A 19,616-nucleotide genomic window follows, 5' to 3' on the forward strand; every position below is an offset into this window, starting at 1 on the left:
CTAAACAAAACCCCCCAAAACACAAAAGACAAATTTCTGGGAAATAAATAACGTACTCCCCCCCCCACAAGCCACAACCTACACATGAATGATTAGGAAGAGCAGATTGAGGTACAAGAGCTACTTCTGGAACCCTAGTGGGGTCCCAAGGATGTTCTTCTGGTAACAGGTATCATCCCAAATTGAGTATTTAAAAGGTGATTACAACATTTAAATTTCATTGTTTAGCATACAATTTTATGTACAAATGCAGCTATAATTTTTTTAGTTTTTCAGAGGTTTTCAGTTCTCACATTGAATTCCTATATTCTGAGATTCAGTTCTACATGTTTTTGCTTTATTTTGTAAATAATCCATGTTAACCAAAAACATATATATGAAAAGAAATCACTCTCAGTTCACCCACTCAGAAAAAAACCCCACTGTTAAAACATGTGTATCTTTCAAGATTCTTTATAGTTCATATTTGCTATTTTGTTTCGGGTTTTTGTTTTAAAAGTCAGATGACGGAGCACTGATTTTGAAGCTAGAAATGCATATGTGAATCTCAGCTGATCGCTTAGTAGGTATAAGTACCTACTCCCTCTAAGCCTCAGTTTCCAAATCTGTAAAATAGGGATGACAATTGTATTCAATTCATTCAAGGTAATCAGGATTAAATGAGATAAATGAGATAATACAAATAATTTGAATAAATACTGGCTCATACAAGCAATCAATAAATGTTAGCTACATTATCATTTTTTATTATGGTCATTATTCCATGATGTTATTTAATCTGATCACTGAAAATATATCATGATTTTCCATGCCCATAAATATCATTTACATTATTGTTTAAATGGCTGCAAGTTATATACTGGTGTGCATGTTCTATAATTTATTCTCTCGGTTCCCTATTACCAAACATGTAGGGTGTTTCTAATTTTTCTGTTATGAACCGTATTGTGATGAATAACCTTATGCATTTTTTTCTTGGGATAATGTTTTAGAGTTCTATGTTTATGCTCAAATGGAATCACAGAATGCTCACTCAAGAGAAGACCTTGAAGACTATGCCTCCCCTCTACAGATAAGGAAAATGAGGTTCACAGAGGTTCAATGATCTGCTTGCATTTCGAGAGCTCGTTGGGCAGCGAGGACACCCCCAGCATAGTGACAGATTTATTTTTTATACATATAATAACTAAATAAAATGCATTGGGCTTTAATATGCCATCTTGAAACATTTATGGTCTTTAAGCTTCAATATATTTTCTTTTTGAAAAAAACCTGTGTTGAGTTGACTTTTGCTTACGGTCATTTTCTCTTTGCTAAATCATACACAGGCAGCCAGAATGGACTTGAGCATTCAGCACTGGCCTAGTTTTATACATACATATTTTATATGTACACTTAAAAATACATGTTGCATGTGTTTATGGCCATTCTTATCATTTTTGCCCGTTGTGTAGAAATCAGTAAATGTTGGGTATGTAGACTCATATTCTTCATAAAGGAGCCAGATCAGCAGAGGAGGAGAACTAAACAGATGGTCTATGCTTGGTTTATGCTCTTGATTTGTTCCTCCCTCAGTCAAGGGGGTCAGGAAAAGGAAAGAGGAGCTCCTGTTTCTACTCAGCATACTCTCATAGGCAAGTCCTACCTTTTGGCCAGGAAACAATTGCAAATGGATCCCTGAATATTTGAGGAGCATCTCGCTTCCTCGGGTCTTCGCTAGGAAGAAAGTTTACACTGAAGGGGAGCTGAAGATAAGGACATGGAAGGAAAAAAACAGTTGAACATTTGGAAACAATTCCCTCAGTTTCATGAAGATTAAACCCCCATCCTTCAGTTACCCAGGAGCAGGATCCTGGGGAAGAGCAGCAGGAAGGATGCTCTATGGGAAGACCTCTTGTACTTTGTGTATCTCCTGGAGGAGAGAAGGACAAATGTGAAGGGTGGGGAAAAGTGTATTAGGCCCGGGCAAGAAAAGTAGTAAGAATGCAGAGGAAAGAGGACAGCAGTGGAGGCAAAGGGGCAGGAAAGGCTGGAAAAGACTGGAAGGAAGGAATCATTGCTCTGGGTAAATTAAAGAAGTAGGCAGGCACTGCTTTAAACACCTCACCTTTGTACAGCTTGTATGTGTCTTTAAACAAGTATGAAATATGAAACCGAAATTGGAATATGAAATTGCTGCTTTTGTTAGCCAATGATGGTCAAATATTCGCAATTTCATTTGGTTCAAACTAGTATTTTTCAGAATATTCCCACACCCAGGTCACAGTACTGGGCAGTTATCTCAGTCCTACCAAGCGGTTGAGGTTAGTCCATCAACGTCTTAACCTTAAAGTGCTAAAATAAAATGGAGCCTAGCTGAGCAAGGATGGAATTTGACTTGGGCGACATCCTGGCTCTGATATTTACTAGCTTTTTGCCGTTTGGCCAATCACTTTACCTCTGTCATCTTCACTGAACTGTTGTTAAGGATTAAATGAGATAATGTATGCAAAGCTTTTGCTTAGTCCCTTGCCAGACACAGGGAGCTGCCAAGCGACAGCTTTTATTACTATTATGGATCTAATTCATTCATTACCTTGGGGAGAGGGGAGGGCTAACCTAAACTTCTAGCCAAGCAGAAGCTTCCTACTAACACTACAAGCAAGAAGTTTAATTGAAGTCAGCATAAGAAATAAACAGCTCAGGAGTCACAGTGCAGAGGAGTCCAGGTTTCCCTGAAGGCAACTTCCGTCTGGGGCTACCAGCCCTGCCCCACCCCTGCAGTCCTATTACCTGCCCCCTCTCTCCCCCCCATTCTTCCAAGGCCACTCTGCTTTGTGCCTTCAGAGAATAGCAACTCACAGTAGGTTTAGCTCTTCCTGAAGGAGAGCCTTCTGAAATGCAAGGAGACCCAGTTGCAGACAGGGAAGGCTTCATTATCGGTGTCAAATCGTGACCCTTGGAGCCCCTGTGAGTTTCAGACCAGCCTATTCCATTTGAATGATTTGATGGTAGGACTAAGAAGTCATTTGTTTGACTTTGCTTGCAACAGGGAACAATGATCACAATGTCATCAAGGAGCAGCAAGGAATGCATGGAGGCTATTTTGCAAGACAGTCATCAATTAATTTCAAACCATCAGGGTTATAGTCATACATTTTTATAGCTAAACTGTGAAACAACACAGAGCAGAAAAAAAAAAACACAGGAGAAAGAAAAAAAATATGGATGGGCATAAAGATTAAACTGAAACCTTGTGTTTCTGGGAAGTCTAGCTAAGTCTCCTCCAAAACCGAGGAACTGAAACTGCAAAGGGAAACTTGACACTTTTTTAAAGGTGTTTAGGTGACAGATGAGGATATGAAGAAGGAGGTCTCAGGAGAGGTATGGGTGGGTGGAAAAAAACTCAGCTTTTCCAAGCCTCAGTGTTCTTATGCTAAAAATGGGCAAAATCGTTTCTACTTGACATATTGCCATAATAAAATTTCAGTGTTTGTTTAGAACTATCTGTACGTGTCTTGGAAATGGAGTTGGCATAGACAGATGACATCATTCAACATCTCTCTATTCTTAACTTAAAATACCATACCTATTTTTTAGACATTCTTTAGTGACAGGTTTGCTACAGTAAGTGCCAGATAAAAAAATCTAGCATGTTATATATTGTAAAACTTAACAGGAAGGATCATTGAGCTTTCATAACTGTTCATACGCTAAAGAAAAAAAATCTACAAAGTACAATTTTGAACCAGCCAATGCGCTGTTTTCAAAATGGATCAAATGCAACTGTAGAACCCGGTTAGGTGGTGTCCTGATGTCACAGCACCCCTTCCCAGGGCAGAATGTCTTGGTGTCACTAGACAGTTGCCCATTGATCAAACCATCCTCCAAACAAAGCTCGATATTTTTGGAGAAACTGTTTTGTTTTGTTTTGTTTTGTTTTTACCACTAATGCTATTCCACTCAGATATTTTCATCCTTTTTATCACTGAAATGCATTTCCCTAATGCTTGAAAAAACACATACTATTAGACAATTACCATAAAATTCTCAAGCATACTCAGCAACAAACATTCATTTTGTGAAATAAAAAATGAGTCTTATATTCACAAATCCCACAGCTTGGAAATGTATATGATACACAACATTTAACCTGTCAGCTGCCTCATTAGTGTCAATGAGTGGGAACTGGCAATCAGTGGATGGTGTGCTCTACATGTGTTTATGTTTTAAAATGTTCCCAAAATAGCTCTGCTAGAGAGGTTGATATAAAACACTTCCACTGGACAAATGAATTTCAGTTTAAATCTTACGGTCTACTTAAGGTTTTTTTGAGGAATCCATGTTTCTTATGTAACTGATCCTTTATAGCTAACAGAGCCAATACCCCACTAATATAGATGATGATGATAATAGTAAAGTCTGGGTGGGTAAAAAGTTATCTAAATTTCAATGCTACTAATATGCAAATGATCAAGAAAATATGCAGAGAGACTGATGTGTGCTTGACTACCAAGAGCTCTAAGATATATATTTGTATGGCACCCATGTTCACAATCCATACAGCTATTAAGACATTTTTATAAACTGTAAGAAATATGTGAGCTATTTCAAGATATAATTCTGAAAAACAGACTTCCATGTAAGAAGCCAATTTAGGCAGAAAACAACATAAACAATAGTAACTTGTGTGCTCAAGTGAAGCATCTTTTTAATTTTGAGTAATGAAGATGTCAAGCCAAATGCTAGAGTAGTTTAACTTAATTAGGTGGCCTATTTTTCCAGGCATCTTTTCATTTCCCATTGAAAACTCAGCTTCTATCAAGGCAACAAGAGCAATTTTGTCTGTAATGAATACCTCCGGGACTGCGCAGAGTAATCATTTGAATGTTACGCTGAAGACTGGTTTGAGTAACTAGTTTGGGCTTGTTAAGATGCCAGACTTTGTTGGACTAACTAGATGACTCAAAGCATGGCGGCTCTGCCATTTTATTGGGTCAGTGGTCAAAAAGTCAAGTTGACTTTACTCCTGAAATTTCTGCCAAAAGGAACCAATCTAAAAGTAATTGGTCTAATTTATAGTTCAAATTTATGTCACAATCATGGAAATTTTATGGCCCATAGTCAGATTTTTTTCCCCAAAAAAATGCTCTTTAAAATATTATGCTTTTAGACCCGTTTTTCATACCTCATTTACACTCTAACCTAGAGAATTTTCTCATTAGAAAAACACGTAATTAAAAATATATAGCTTTAATACATTTGCAGATCTCAAAACACTGTAATTCTAACAGTAGATTAAAGAAATTCATGTACAAAGAGGAACTTGGAGAGTCCTACTGGTTCCACTGCCATTATATTGCTTATGACAAATAGCAATACAATAATTCTTGTAGGAATAACTGCCTATTATGATCTAGTTTATTATCACATTAATTCTTTGAGTCTTGTACTTGAAATGATTCTCTGAGGAGACGGGAGCGCTGGTGCCTTTTGTTAATGTGTCGAGGTATCGGCACCCAGGTGGAGAGAAGCTACTGGAATGAAATGGGCAGGACCAGCTTTGCTAAATGGCTGCAGTGTGGGACTGAAAATCATCCCAAGCAGAAGATCCAAAGAGTTAATGTGATTTTAAAAAATGCACACAAAATATTTTAATCACTTACTCGTCTCTCAACAAATAATATTGCATACTTCTGAAGCCAGACACTCAAGGCACAGGAGATCCAGGGAGAAACAAGGGCAAGTCCTGTCTTCAAGAGCTCACAATCAGGTGGGCAAGACAAGGAAATGGGTACCAATTCTAGTATGCTACATGCCACTGAGGGGCAAATATGTACATCGATAACTCCAACTCCAACTGGAGAGGCCTGGCAGTGTGTAAGGAGGGAAGAGACTTGGATCATTTGGCAACAGGGAGAGGAAAAATGGAAAGGTGGAGGTGAGACGAGAGAAATTAATGAGAAACTGTGAGCCTGGACTCAGGCAATAATCATGTAGAAGGAAAGAGGAGACCGAGTCAAAAGTTACGCCAAAAAGTAGAATCAACACTATCTAATTACAACACTAACTCAGGGCTGAGTGATAAGGGAGACTCTCAAAGTCTCTGTCTTGATGACTGGGTAGGTGGTGTTAAGTCTTATGACTATAGGCAATACAGGAAAAAAAGAAGTTTGAGGCGCAAGGGAGTAGGTTGGAGGTGATGAATTTTGATTTGATGAATTAATATGTGGAGTCCAAGCTGCAGTCAGGAACAGGTGCCCAGTGGAGTTAGAAATCAAACCTGAAACACACACGAGAGGACTGCCCTAAATATATAGATGCCCTTCAACTTTTATATTCAAAAGATGGAATAGGAAAGGTATGTTAAGTGCTTGGTTTTAAGATTCTGGGAAAAATAATATTGCTTCTATTTTATCACTGTTATTTTTTAATCTTGAGATTTGAGGGACTGGATAAGGGACAGGGAAACCTGATCACGACCTGAAAATAATCTAAATCAGATCTCAGCTCAGGACACTTAATAGTTAGGGTTTACCATGATGCTCAGAATTAACAATAAATATTAGTTCAAGCTTAAAGGATAACTATTCATGGAGATAGGAGGAAGGAAGGAGAGTAAGAAGAAAGGAGGAATGGGAGGAGGGAAGGAAAAAAGGAAGCCAGGGAGTAGGAATGGAAACCAAACAGAAGGACATGGTTTAGCAGAGTAAAAGCCAAGGTCAAGGAGGAAGTGATTTATTGAAAATATGGTGCAATCAGGTAACTTTCTTAAGAATTAAGCTTCTCTATGACCTGACACTAGAAAAATCTTCTGATTCCCCCATCAAGTGATTATTTCTTGGATAAAAAAGATTAGTCCTTCTCTACCTTTTTCATGCAGCACCCCAACTGAGGCATACATGAGAATGTTTCTGTATCCAGAGAAAGGGGTAGGGGGGGGGATGTTGCCAGTGTGGATGGAAAGCTCAGAATGAACAGGTAGCCATGGAAAATGATACTCTGGAAATTTCCATAGAAGAAGAAAGAATGAGAAAAAGTAATGGCACATATTCAAAACTAAACATAAATAAATAATCTTGGTGCCATAGAAAGCTTCAATCAAGAGACTCAGGCTCCTCTTCTGTTTCCTCTGATGTCTTTAATTCAAATGAACACTTGTATCTTGAGTATAATCACATATAAGGAGCTATGAAAGGTACCATAATTCTAGGGCCTGGAGAAAGGGGCTTGAGTTTTTTCAGGAAAGAGAAAGGCCACATAGCATGTGAGTTGGAGTGGGCTTGGAAGATTCTAGAGAAGAGTCAGAGCTAAGTTGGGAAGCCCAATTCCCTCCTGCCTTGCTGTTGTATACTCTGCCATATTGGTCACACAGACGTGACAGGTTAAGAACGAGAAAGAAGTGAGTTTATGAAGGACTGTTAGCCAGTCTTCACGTCTGGCTTTCCTTTCTTTAACATGCTCACATGTTTCCACAAACTATTTAGGAGGGAATCTGCAAGCTCATGAGGTATCAAGCAACATGGGCCCCTTTAGCCAGGGTCTGGGAACACCCTAAGAAATCTTGCATCACATGCTTCAAATTCTATGCATAGTAAAAAAAAAAAAAAATTAAGTGCTGTTTAAAGTACTGAGTGGGGCACCTGAGTGGCTCAGTCAGTTAAGCGTCCAACTATTGATTCTGGCTCAGGTCATGACCTCAGGGTTGTGAGATCGGGATCCACACTGGGTGTGGAGCCTGCTTGAGATTCTCTCTCTCCTTCTCCTTTCTGCCTCTCCCTACTCTCCCGCAGAGAACACGCTCGCTCTCTCTCAAAAAATAAATAAATAAATAAAATAAAATAAAGTACTGAGCTAGCTAGACCTGGCTCTAGCACACTTAGAGTGAGCTAATAGAGGAGAAAATAGTCAATATTCCAAGAATGGAGCCAGGGAGAAGTAGAAATGTCATGGGTTTTTATTGCATATTTGTCAGGCTTATTATAAGGTAGTATACTCAATTTAAAAGCTGCCTATCAATTACAAAATTATATGCAAAAAATTTTAAGGATTTGTATACACTAGCTTAAGAGGTATAGAATGCATGCAGTAGATAGTGCCAAAGAGCCCTTTGGGACTGTCTAAAAGAATATCATTAATTTTTACAGTGTACTTCCATTTCTGGAGCCATTCCAGCAGTGGCTTTCTATAAAAATCATTTCAAGTTTAGAATTATGCGCTTTGCTTGCAGCAACATCATAGGAGTAGTTTACCATATGTTGCTACTTAGCAACTTAGTCTGTAAGTCCCAAAGCATGTACTGATTTGAAAATTGAACAGGAATTATAATTGTTGAGTGACGCTATGAGGCAAGTTGTCTTGGATTACTGAACTATGCAGATGTTTGATGTTATGTAGGAAAAGGGATAAAACTATTTTTTTTTCCTGTAAGATGACTAAAATCCTATTTATGGTTGCCAAAAGGGGTAAATTGATTAAAATTCCCCAAAAGAATACCAGGTAATGAATTTTTGAGCAACACACTCTAAACACACAGTAAACAAAAGGAATGTTAAGTGTAAAATTTAGCGAAGGCCATTCAACTTATGTAATTTGCAAAGTTTATTTCCCCCAGAGTATGTATTATCTTGCATCAGTCTAATTTTTAAAATAGCACATTCGAAAAACATTTTCATATGTGCTACATTATTAAAAAATAGTTTGCTTCTGGCACACAAACCTGCCATATCTTTACAAAGCCCAAAAAGTATCTGGGGCTCTTTACACTTTCATAAATTATCACTGGTATTTAAAACATTCTTAGTAACTCCTGATTGAAATATTAAAAGAAATAATGTTAGTTGTTTGATTTTAGTCAGGGGCTTAATCTTATCCATTGTACTTGAATTTAAAAGTCTAAGGAGCCAAGTTGTTATGATGTATATGCTTTGAATTTCCAATCCTTTATCCAAAAGTCTTTAAGACGGACATAATGATTCTCTGAACGGGAGCTGCTGCTTTATAACAGCAATCATTTATTGAGTTTGTGTTTCTACTGTTTCAAACAAATTCAATTAGCCCTTACACTTCAAAACCCTAAAGGCACCAAAGAGATGATACTGGGTTGCTTTAATCTAATAGTAATACTAAACTTGTCAGTACAGTTTGGGGATTGATGGTTAGAAGAAAATTAATAGTAACATTTTTCATTTTTTAATCAAACAGTCCTATTCACAACTACCTATGGATCTCGGAGGCTACTTAGCCAAATGAATTCAGCGAAGTAAGAATTGTAAATGCAAAGCTCAGCCTTCCAAAGGTATTCTGAAAGTGATCAACTCAGCTGAATGGAAGGAAATGGAGTCCGGATCTTTTGAACTTAATGATGACCTTCTCGTCTAAACCATATAGTGTGGTTTCCAGAGTGTCTGCCAGGGAAGGCAGTGATGGTAATGACTTCTAAATGCAAAGTTCATGGAGAGGCAGGCTTGCCTCTGTTTTTAGTTAAGCACGAGACATTTTGTTCTTAGAGAAATTTCAAAGCTTCACAAAGTGCACCCCTAACATATACATTAGATTAATTCACTGACAACCACCATGAAGAAAAATAGAAGTTTTATTTTTGTTCTCTGTTCCCCCGACCCATCCCAGTTATCAAATATCTTTGGGCGGCTATGCAAGGCATTGAAAACCCCTGTGTTAGGGTTTACGCCATAGTTACTGATACATGAAACTTCAAACTGCCATGGTTTTGCTATTCTAGAAAAAAAAAAATGTTCAAATCTACAAAATGCTCCTATGAACTCTCCCTCGCTTTCACTTATCCACGTGTTTATTTTTGCTCACAGTGTCCTTACATATTACATTACGCTGGCACCTTACAGCAGTTATAATTTTGCTTTAAATGCCCTCACTGGATTAAAGGGGCTGGTATTAAGTATCTAAAAATAAATAGCCCAGAATTCACTTTTATAAAGGTAACCATTTGCATTTTCATTGGACTTTTGTTGTCACTTCTCATGATTAAATACCTTGTCAACAATTCCCAGGGAAATGGATACAAACGTGCTCTTGAAAGGTTTCAATCAGATCATGCATTTTGGCCGGAAAGCTACCCACCCCAGTAGATTCTGAAAGCAGCCACATAGCGCTCACTGGCCACGTGATCTTGGTTATAAATATAACATTGTATTGAAAACTGCCCCAATAGTTGATAATTAAAGCTCTTTGTGACACGTGTAGCTTATAATGATTAAACTCCTCTATAGTCAGAAGCACAAATAACCTGCACCTGTAAAGACTTTATTTCCTAAAGGTAAAACAACTGTTTAGGAAAGATCATGCTGGCAAAACAGCTGCTTGCCATTCTGGAGAGAAAACAAGGTAGTATCTTTCAACAAATGCCAACTCCGGTGTTTTATCAGCTCTATCTCATTAACTGGAAACAAGGCTTAAATGCTTTGTTTATAAATTATGATTATTCCTGATTGCAGCAGTTACTGATAGTGCTACTCATTTGCAATGCAACTCTTTGAATTTGTTTAATTACAATTTGAAACAGGCAGAGAAGATTAATTAACCCACCTGGCTGGCTGGCACATAGTCCTGGCTCGGCTCTGTCATGCTCATATACATGTTCTCACCGTCAAACTGCGAATGAAATAATAGTAAACATTCAGCAATCTTGACTGTGTGCATGTTTGTTGTTGCTGTTTTCACCATCAAACTGGAAAACAGTAGCCATAAAAAAAAAATACTGTAGTTGGGAATGCGGAAAATCTGTCATAGCAAGTGAGCCCCATCTTTTCTTTGATGTTTCTGTTGTCATCCTTCCTGACCCTGGATGTCAGTGATTTGGAGTAATTAGTGCTCTAGTAATTATAGCAAGCAAGCAAGAAATGAATGGTTTCCTTTCATCTGCAATCTGTTTTAAAACAAAAATGGCTCATTTTGCATACCATGTATACGGACTGCAGTTCTGTCGTAATGAAGTATTAAATGAATGGTGCTATCCACTACACAAATATACCAAGGCACAGCTCAAAGCCTTCTGAGTTTAGCTCTCAAAAATGAAAAAGTGCAGAGCTTTTATAACAGGCCAAAACTGGCTTCATCGCAATAGCCTTATGATGAACAGTTTTAACTTTACAATAACACTTGAAAAGAGCACGTGGGACTGCAACCGGGGCTAAGAATGATCATGACAATGAATACCAGTAAAAATATACAAGCTCTGTGATTCAACATCCCTCCTTAAAGTTTTTCAGAGATACAGAATTCATATTGGTATTACGGATGCACAGAAATTCATACACGGATTAATGAGTCGGGAACAAGAAGGGAGGAGGAGATTCAGGGGGTACAATGGCAGAACCGTTGGATGGTTCAAGCAACGGCAACATAACAACAACAACAACAACATACTTTTCATTATTTGGGTTTTTGAAAGCAGTAATCACTCCATTCAGATTTAATCTCTAGCTATCTTTAGTCATTTGATAAATGGGCAAAGCATTCCTTTTTTTAATTCAAAGAAGAATTTCCCCTAGGAAATAATCAAGTGGACTAATACAGCCAGCTTCAAAGAGCTGACTCTGAATATACTTTCATTGCCAGACTAATTTCAGACATGGGAACTTGAAAATCTGAAAAATGACTTTTCAAGACAGAATAGTGTTACCGATGGAGGTGCAAATACACAGCAATATGGACATATTTTATTTATCATCAAAAAAGGAGAAAATTGTGCTAATAGACCTCACATTCCACCACCTCTGAGCTGCTAACGTAAGAGGGTTGTACAAACACTGGGATACCCTAAAGCCTCTGAACAGGAGCCTACAGCAGGTGGGTGCCCTGAAGATTCACAGAAACAAGTAAAGACCTTCCTAAGGACACTGAAGCACTCACAAGGTTAAGTTCAAGGAACCGAAGGATTTCCTCACCCATCACCAGGCAAATGTATTTCATGTTCTGTGAACAAACTTATCTAAACAGATATGAAATCACTTATTGAACGATGGGGTTGTGAGGACAAGTCAGAAATAGCACACTGAGAAAAGACTAGCTAGACATTTGGTTGCTTTGTCATCTGGCTCAGGAGCCCTGAGTCCAAGTGACTTACCCAAGGTTGCTTTTCCATCAGTCAGGTGAATGCCTTCAACCCAAAGATAGGCTAGCCCCAGTCAATCCACCTGTTACTGCCAACAGCTCAAAACCTGACAAAAAGCATCAGTCAGCATTTCTCCACCCCCACCCACTGTTGGTTTGTTTGCAAATGTTTTTAATGTTAAGATGCCAAAGAACCATTTAAAATATGGACAGTTTCTCTGACTATAACAAACTCAACTGAACAGAAGTAGAGGAGTGGATCAAATACTCCACGGCCTATGCATATTCTAGAAATGTGTTACTTTCTATTTCATCATCTCTAACTCATTTTCTAAATCTGGTGTCGTTCTCAAGCCAACTAAGACTTTGAAGTTTTGGTTTGAGTCTATCCAAAGTGTATGCTAATTGAGCATATTCAATGTTACTGCTCTTGATAAGGACTCTTTCCTCAAAAAGTACCAATGCTTAACTAACGTTGAGCCAAGGCTGAAACAGCATTTTACAATAAAAGGTATGTGACTATGGGAATAGCTATTTTTTGGAGTACATTTCATGTCCCCATCACCTGCCTGGAGCTTTCCATGTATTAACTGATATGTATTAACTGATCCAATCTTCACAACAACCAAGAGTTAGGGATTATTATTGCATACATTCTACAAAGGAAGACACAAAGGCACAGAGAATTTAAGCTAGATGCTCAAGGTCACAGAGCCCTTACAAGGCAGGGCTGCCATTCAAAGGCAGGCAGCCTGACTTTCCAGCACATGCACTTAACCACCAGAACATATAAATAGATTCTGAATTATAACAATGAGTTAGCTATCAATTCTGAAAATAGTGTCAATAAATTATCAAAGCAGAGTGTTGGTGATATCTCGACCCTGAGATACTGTCCAGAAATTCTATGGCATTGTGAGACTTTCAGAAAAACAAGAGTCATATCATAGTGAGCTGCCAATTTAGTAATCAGGCTGGTGGAATATCTCCAGATTATTTATAATTAAGCCTCAAAGTATTGAGAGGAGGTAGGATGATGGTTTATTTTGTGTCAACCTGACTGGGCCACAGGGTGCCCAGATATTTGGTCAAATATCATTCTGGGTATGTCTGTGAGGGTATTTTTGGATGAAATTAACATTTGAATTGGTAGAATGAGTAAAGAAGACCACCCTCTTTACTGGGGGGTGGGCTTCGTCTAATCAGTTGAAGGCCTAAACGGCACAAAAAGGCTAACTCTCCTGAGTAAGAAGGAACTCCTACTACCTGACTGATTGAACTGGAACAACAGTCTTTTCCTGCCATCAGACTTGACTTGAAACATCAGCTCTTGGGTCTTAAGCCTGCCAGCTTTTGGACTGAAACTATCCCATGGGCTCTCCTTTCCAGCTTCTCCGCTATAGTTTTGGACTTCTTCACCTCCACAGTCAAATGAGACAATGTCTTGTAACAAGTCACACGTCCTGTTGGTTCTGTTTCTCTGGTGAACCCTAACTAAGAAGCTCTAACAGCTTCATTCTAGAGGACCTCCGATGTAGAAACACATGAAGGGATGACATCTGTTTCATGCTGTGCCTGCTTTCTAGGGGGACAGAAGCCATGTGGATTTTGCTGTGAGAGTGCCTGAACTCACCACGTCTCAGTACATCCCACATACATTCACACCTCTTCGCCCAGAATGCCTTTCTTCCCTTCTACTTCTCTTACACCCTTTGGTATTTTCTTACACTCCGTGGTTTCCCTTGGTCAGGGCTAGGCTGTCTGCAGCCTCTGGGCTCTCCCAGGGAGCCCTCTGGTTCCACGGGGGTTTTGTTATTAGGAGTGTAACTGCACTGAGCTGGGAGCTACCAGAGGACACACTGCACATCTTAGTTATCTTTAGTGTCTCTATAGCTTAGGGCCAGTGCATAGTGCATCCTTAGGAAATGTCTCAATAACAAAAATTAAGTAATACTTGCTTGACTAGATAGATTACTTTCCTAGAGAAGGCGATCACTTGAGAAGAGAAAGAAGATTCAACTTTTAGAGAATGGTTTGAAGGCTTTGGAAAGGGGTCAGCTAAAAGTTTTACAGTGGATTAAAAGTGGTTACTCTAGAAGCAAAAGCCCTTTAAAAATGTACAGAAAGAGCTAGAACACCATTACTCAAATACTAGGTGTCACTCTTCCTCAAGACTTGTATAATGAAAAAACATATAGACTGGCCAAGAATCAAGAGGCCAGGCTATAAATGAGCATATGCCCTCTTTCTGAAGAATTTTGAGTTGCCAAACAAAAATACTTATGTGTGTCAGAACAGGCCTAGTCATTCTCCTTGTGGTTGGACCAACTCTTGGGCCATGATCCTGGCCCTCCCCCAGACCCTACGCCCTCTCCACAGACCCTACGCCCTCTCCACACACACCCCATCAGGTTAAGGTCATTGGTGTACTGTTCGCAGCGCCCCCCACCCACACCCCTTCCAGGAGCTGATTCCAGGGATTCCCAGCAGGCCTTGCCCGGATGCACCATTCTTAAACTGCCCTCTGTGTAGTGGGCACACGTCATTTAAAATGGAATTATGGTGCAGAGAGCTCTAGACTTTTGGTCTTGGAAAGATCCATGAAAGCCTCATATCTGAACCTCTCATGTTATGACTGGAGAAACAGACTTTTTATTGGTCACCTGGTCCATCTGGGACTAGAATCAAGGTCTGGATTCCTAGTAGAAGACTTTGCCACCACGACATGCTGCTTTATACTCCATCACTCATAGAACCAGGGGATCAGGCTCTATGATTCTTTGTATTTGCACATGGCTTAGGTGCATAACCCACAATCTTGTTGCATTCTTACATTAATGACCCTGTTTTGCTTTACCTGGGACCACATATTAGATGAACATTATTAATAATTGTTTTAATAAAAATAACTAATTACATTTCCTTATGTTTATCACAGTTATTATTCTTAGTCAACTGAATTCAGGCATTATAACTTTTCAAAATATATCTAAGCATATGATGACTTTTAATTTCCATGTATTCTCAATTTAAAACCTGAAGCAAAGTTTGAAAGAATAAAGAGGCTGGCTTATTTAAATCTAAATATAAATGGCATCAACTCAGGATTAGCCTTTCTGACCAAGTGTTTTTATACTCTTTATTGTGTTTTTATTTCAAAGCACCAGGGGATGCAATCACATAAAAAGTCATTTATAATCTTCTACTACAGTTTTTTGAAATTGTTTTTAGAGGATATTAACCAAACCCATAATCCCAAAGAGCTTTTCAAACTAGGTAGTTATTATATCTTCTATTTAAAAACTGAAAGCTGACATCCAACACTGTCTGAACATAGTGAATGATGAGCAAAAAAATGGGCAGTATTAGGCTACCCAAACCACTAAAACCAGAAAAATCAAAGGCAGAATGTGAACTATAAGTCAATCACTGGCATTGGTACAGGAAATGGGTTCTTTTTAGGGAAACCATTAGAGGAAACTCAAAAAACTGCTCTTGGGGGGGGTGGTGGAGAACCTCACAGAATCCATGAAACAGTACCGCATTGTATCGCCTATAAAAGGGAAAACCTTACATTTCTGGGTGTTTTCTGAAGGAATATTTGATACTTTGATTTTTTTTTTAAGAGCTAAAAGTAGAAATGTTTATAGCAGGGAGTTAATTTGACATTTCTGAGAAGATGCATTATAATAAATCATAAGGGAGGGTAATCGCCTCAAAATAAAGTATCTATTTTTATGTTGCTAGGCTCAATATAAGATTACAAGTCATCTTCCCCCCTCCCTTTTTTCTGAATAATGAAAGAAATAACTTAAGTTGGGGCAGTGAAGTCAAAGACTTTTGTTGTTTCATTGAAGCAAAGCATTTTGAAAGCTACCAGAAGGGTGATAATGAGCAGATGAGCATATAGCTTTCACTGCTGTTCCCATGCACAGGAACAATGTAGCCAATAAAAACAGAGCAAGGCAAACTCCTACACTTAGTACCCATCCTGCCATTCTCAAGGAATAAGGTCAGGAGACACCGGAGAGGGAATCTGTGTTTATTTATCCTCCAGCTTCAAGGTTGACTGTGTTGATGCAAGATAGTCTAAAGTAACATGCCTCCATGCGGAGCCAGGCTGAATGCAAAGAAAGCAGTTGCTCTGTTGGGGCTTTGAATGGACGCACGTTACAACCTGAGAGCACACAGAGCTGAAACAGGAAAGAGAAACCCCTTTCCGCAGACTCCTGTCACTTGAACTCGAGTGGTAAACACTCTGCTGCGGATCTGAATGGCACAGGGAAGAAATAGGATCCGGGCATAGCGAGGCTGCAGGGAAGGCTTGGCCACTCTCAGAGAGAGATTACTGGACCCACAACTCAAATACTGTGCCCAGAACTTAGAATCTGGCCTCATTTTTTTTTTTTGGAACTGAATTTATATCTCATTTTTGTCCTCGTGATAGACTTATTTGGGGGAAGACTTGCCTATCGCGTTGCCTTGGTTAGTTTCGATAACTGAAATTGTCAATAATAATAATGCTATGCATAAACTTGTAACTCAAACAAACACTTGTATCTTCTTTGAAGTACAGGCTCCGTACTTAAGATCATGATGCCATGATGGTTCAAGCCATTTTTTCACCTTTGCAGGCATTTTCGAATCACATCGAATGTATTAAGGCAGTTAGTTTTTCTAATTATCTTGTAATTATGGTGACTATTATTGCTCCCCATTTTACAGATGACAAAACTGAGGCAACAAAGGAGTTAAGTCGCTTGTCTGCGAGGGATCCAATCACATGTGCCCCAGCCCAGGTTTTCTCAGCCTGCTTTGACTTTGCTTTCGGGACTGGCTGACACGGTGCCCGTAGTCCTGAAGCCCCCGGAAAGACCGCTTCCGCTGCCACTAAAGCTAGCGACTGAGGACCCCCACGCCTGGCACCAGCTTCCAGCAGGCGGCTCTGCACCTGGGCTAGAGCCAAAGAAGTTCTGCTTTCCCCCAGAGCCGGTGCAGAAGGGCTGAGCCACCTGTCCTGAGAGTGTGGAGGAAATGGGACCCAGGGGAGGGGACTGACCCACAGCATTCCCTGGGACCTATTTAGAGAAGCCCCTCATGCCCACAAACCAGGAAGGATTTGTTGCAACTTAGAAATGTGTGCCTCACCGTTTGTTCTCCCCGTCCCTTGTCTCCCTGTCTCGCTTCCTCTCTCCCTCACCCGAGTTTCCCTGGGCTTGTCCTCGCAGCGTTAGCACGTGAGTTTCACTATAGGCTCTGCTTTCTGGACAACTAGGACAATGCCCAGTCGTAAGTGACGGTGGTCTTTGGGGCAGAGCTACACTAATCTGATCCCATCTTTGCTCCGCTTTCATTATATTTTATTTAAGAATCATTAATTCTGGGGCACCGGCGTGGCTCAGTCGGTTAAGCGGCTGCCTTTTTGGCTCAGGTCATGATCCCAGGTTCCTGAGATTGAGCTCCACATCGGGCTCCCTGCTCAGCGGGGAGCCTGCTCCTCCCTCTGCCGCTCCTCCTGCTTGTGCTCTCTCTGTCTCTCTCTCTCTCAAATAAATAAAATCTTTAAAAAAATTGTTAATTCTATTTTCAATTCCTGTTGAAGACAGAAACAAACTTATGAAATAGTAATAAATAGAACAAAGATTTTCCTGTATCATGAAAACATCACTCTATTTGAAAGAAAGAAAAATGCAAGTTTCTAGAAACCTTCATTAACCCCAAACTTCCAACACAAAGCAATACATTTTCATTATGCATTATTTAAGAAAGCAAAGAATGTGTGGGATAAAAGCTTAACTATCAGTCCAACTCTATTCTGGTGAATCTAATGGAAATAAGTTTAACCAATTGAAAACGGATGATTTTTGCTAAAAGGCCTCCCTCCACAATGTGTGTGATACTAGAAAATCAGGAGCAATGATTTCAGATTCCAGGTAGGAACATTGTTTTTGAAATGAATTCCCAAGTAATTTCTGAATCTCTATAAAGCATAAAGCTGTAAAACTATACTGTTGAGTTGAAACTAGTGTCGTTTCAAATGATCGGTTCAGAACATTCCTTTAACTTGTCATGTTTTAGACAAATTTTTCTGAATCCATGCAGTAAGGGAACAATTTGAGAAGTGCATTCAAACTTGTTGGCAATCCTTACCTAAGCTCACTATTTCCACATGATATCAGCTCTCACCTCATTTACCACAGTCCCTAATCCTGCATAGATGTGGAATGAAAAGTATGAAAGTCATTACTTTTGGGGGGCTGGTTCTTTTATTGCTAGTATTCCTTCTTAAGCACGGGGAGCATTTTTCAGTATCTGACATGCACAGAAAAAAAGTGAGAGTATTTTTCTACACATGTCTGGTCTGGAAGATCATGCCCCTTTCTGGGAACCTCAAAACAAGAAGAATGAAAGAGACTAGCAGAAGTTCAGAGTATTGATAAGGTTATGAGACTGGCATGATGGATTTACAAAAAAAGATTAACGGAGAAGTTATAAGCTGGTTAGGTGACAACTGAGTGGATTACAAACTTTTAAAAAAGATTTGAGGACAATTATTGAATAATTTTGAAATTAAAAGTGGTAGTACCAAATAAAAATACAAATAGGAAGGTACAGAGTTATTAAGATGGAGATTCTCACTTCCCTATTATTATTACTCAGAAAATAACATTGTGTCTAAATATAACAATGATGTTACAGGAATAGACTTATGGTCATTAAAATCTCCTAATGGTAGGACAGGTGTTGAAATATATTTTGGTATTTCAGGGCAGACTTGACCAATTAGAAATACAAGAGGCTCAGTTTATATCCACCCCCTTTTTTCTTTTTGAGATCGTATTTGACATTTATTTTTTTCAAGTTCCAAAGAGTTTCTGTTTTTCAAATAGAAACATAATGACATTGTAAGAAACTGGATTAAATCCTTCAGGTTATTGAGTCTGAGCCTGTCCACTGTGAAAGGAAGCAAAGCTCTATTTGGCATGTATCTATCATTTTGAGAAACCAGGAAGTCACTCAATCCATTTGTTATATCAGGAGTATAATTTTTAAATTTTCTTTAACATCTTCAAATACTATTTAGTTATATCTATTTTTGCATAACCTCCTTTGATATTTAATCCGTGATCTCATGTGACTTTCCCTGCCGACTTATCCACATTTTTCTGAAGCTTATGGAATAATTTTCCCTGCATTAGCTTAAGGCTTTGTGCAGAAGATGTCCCCCTTCCCAAGGCATATGCATTATGTGTGTCTATAGAGTTTCCATTCCAAAGTTTCTTTTATTGTCTTCATGTTTATAGTAATTCAAACTACTCCCCTTAGTTTGTCCTGCACTCTCATTTTACTTTTTTTTTTTTTTGGTAGCATTCTCCCCAGTCCTTCATCCTCCCTTGCCAGAAACATGTCAGAGCTGAAACTACAAGTCTTGTTGCTGGAAACAGAGGTGTGCTTCTGTTCAAAGCCTTATTTATACTGCATGGTGAGAAGTGATTGGTCTCCTTTGTTTTATTTTCTGGAATGGCACCGTATGATGCTCTTTTGTT

The 19,616-nt window shown here is 39.0% G+C and overlaps 1 protein-coding gene across 3 annotated transcripts in view; it reads right to left on the reverse strand.

Moving 5' to 3' along the window:
- Positions 1-19,616, reverse strand: part of TOX (thymocyte selection associated high mobility group box) — a 298,213-nt gene that overhangs the window by 136,475 nt on the left and 142,122 nt on the right. For all 3 annotated transcript variants that reach the window (XM_021688227.1, XM_021688229.1, XM_021688228.1), the window contains exon 2: positions 10,543-10,608. In XM_021688227.1, the coding sequence (XP_021543902.1) occupies positions 10,543-10,608 (66 nt within the window). The remainder of the gene's footprint in view (positions 1-10,542; positions 10,609-19,616) is intronic.

The sequence above is a fragment of the Neomonachus schauinslandi genome, chromosome 4 (assembly GCF_002201575.2).
Source record: "Neomonachus schauinslandi chromosome 4, ASM220157v2, whole genome shotgun sequence".
NCBI lineage: Eukaryota > Metazoa > Chordata > Mammalia > Carnivora > Phocidae > Neomonachus > Neomonachus schauinslandi.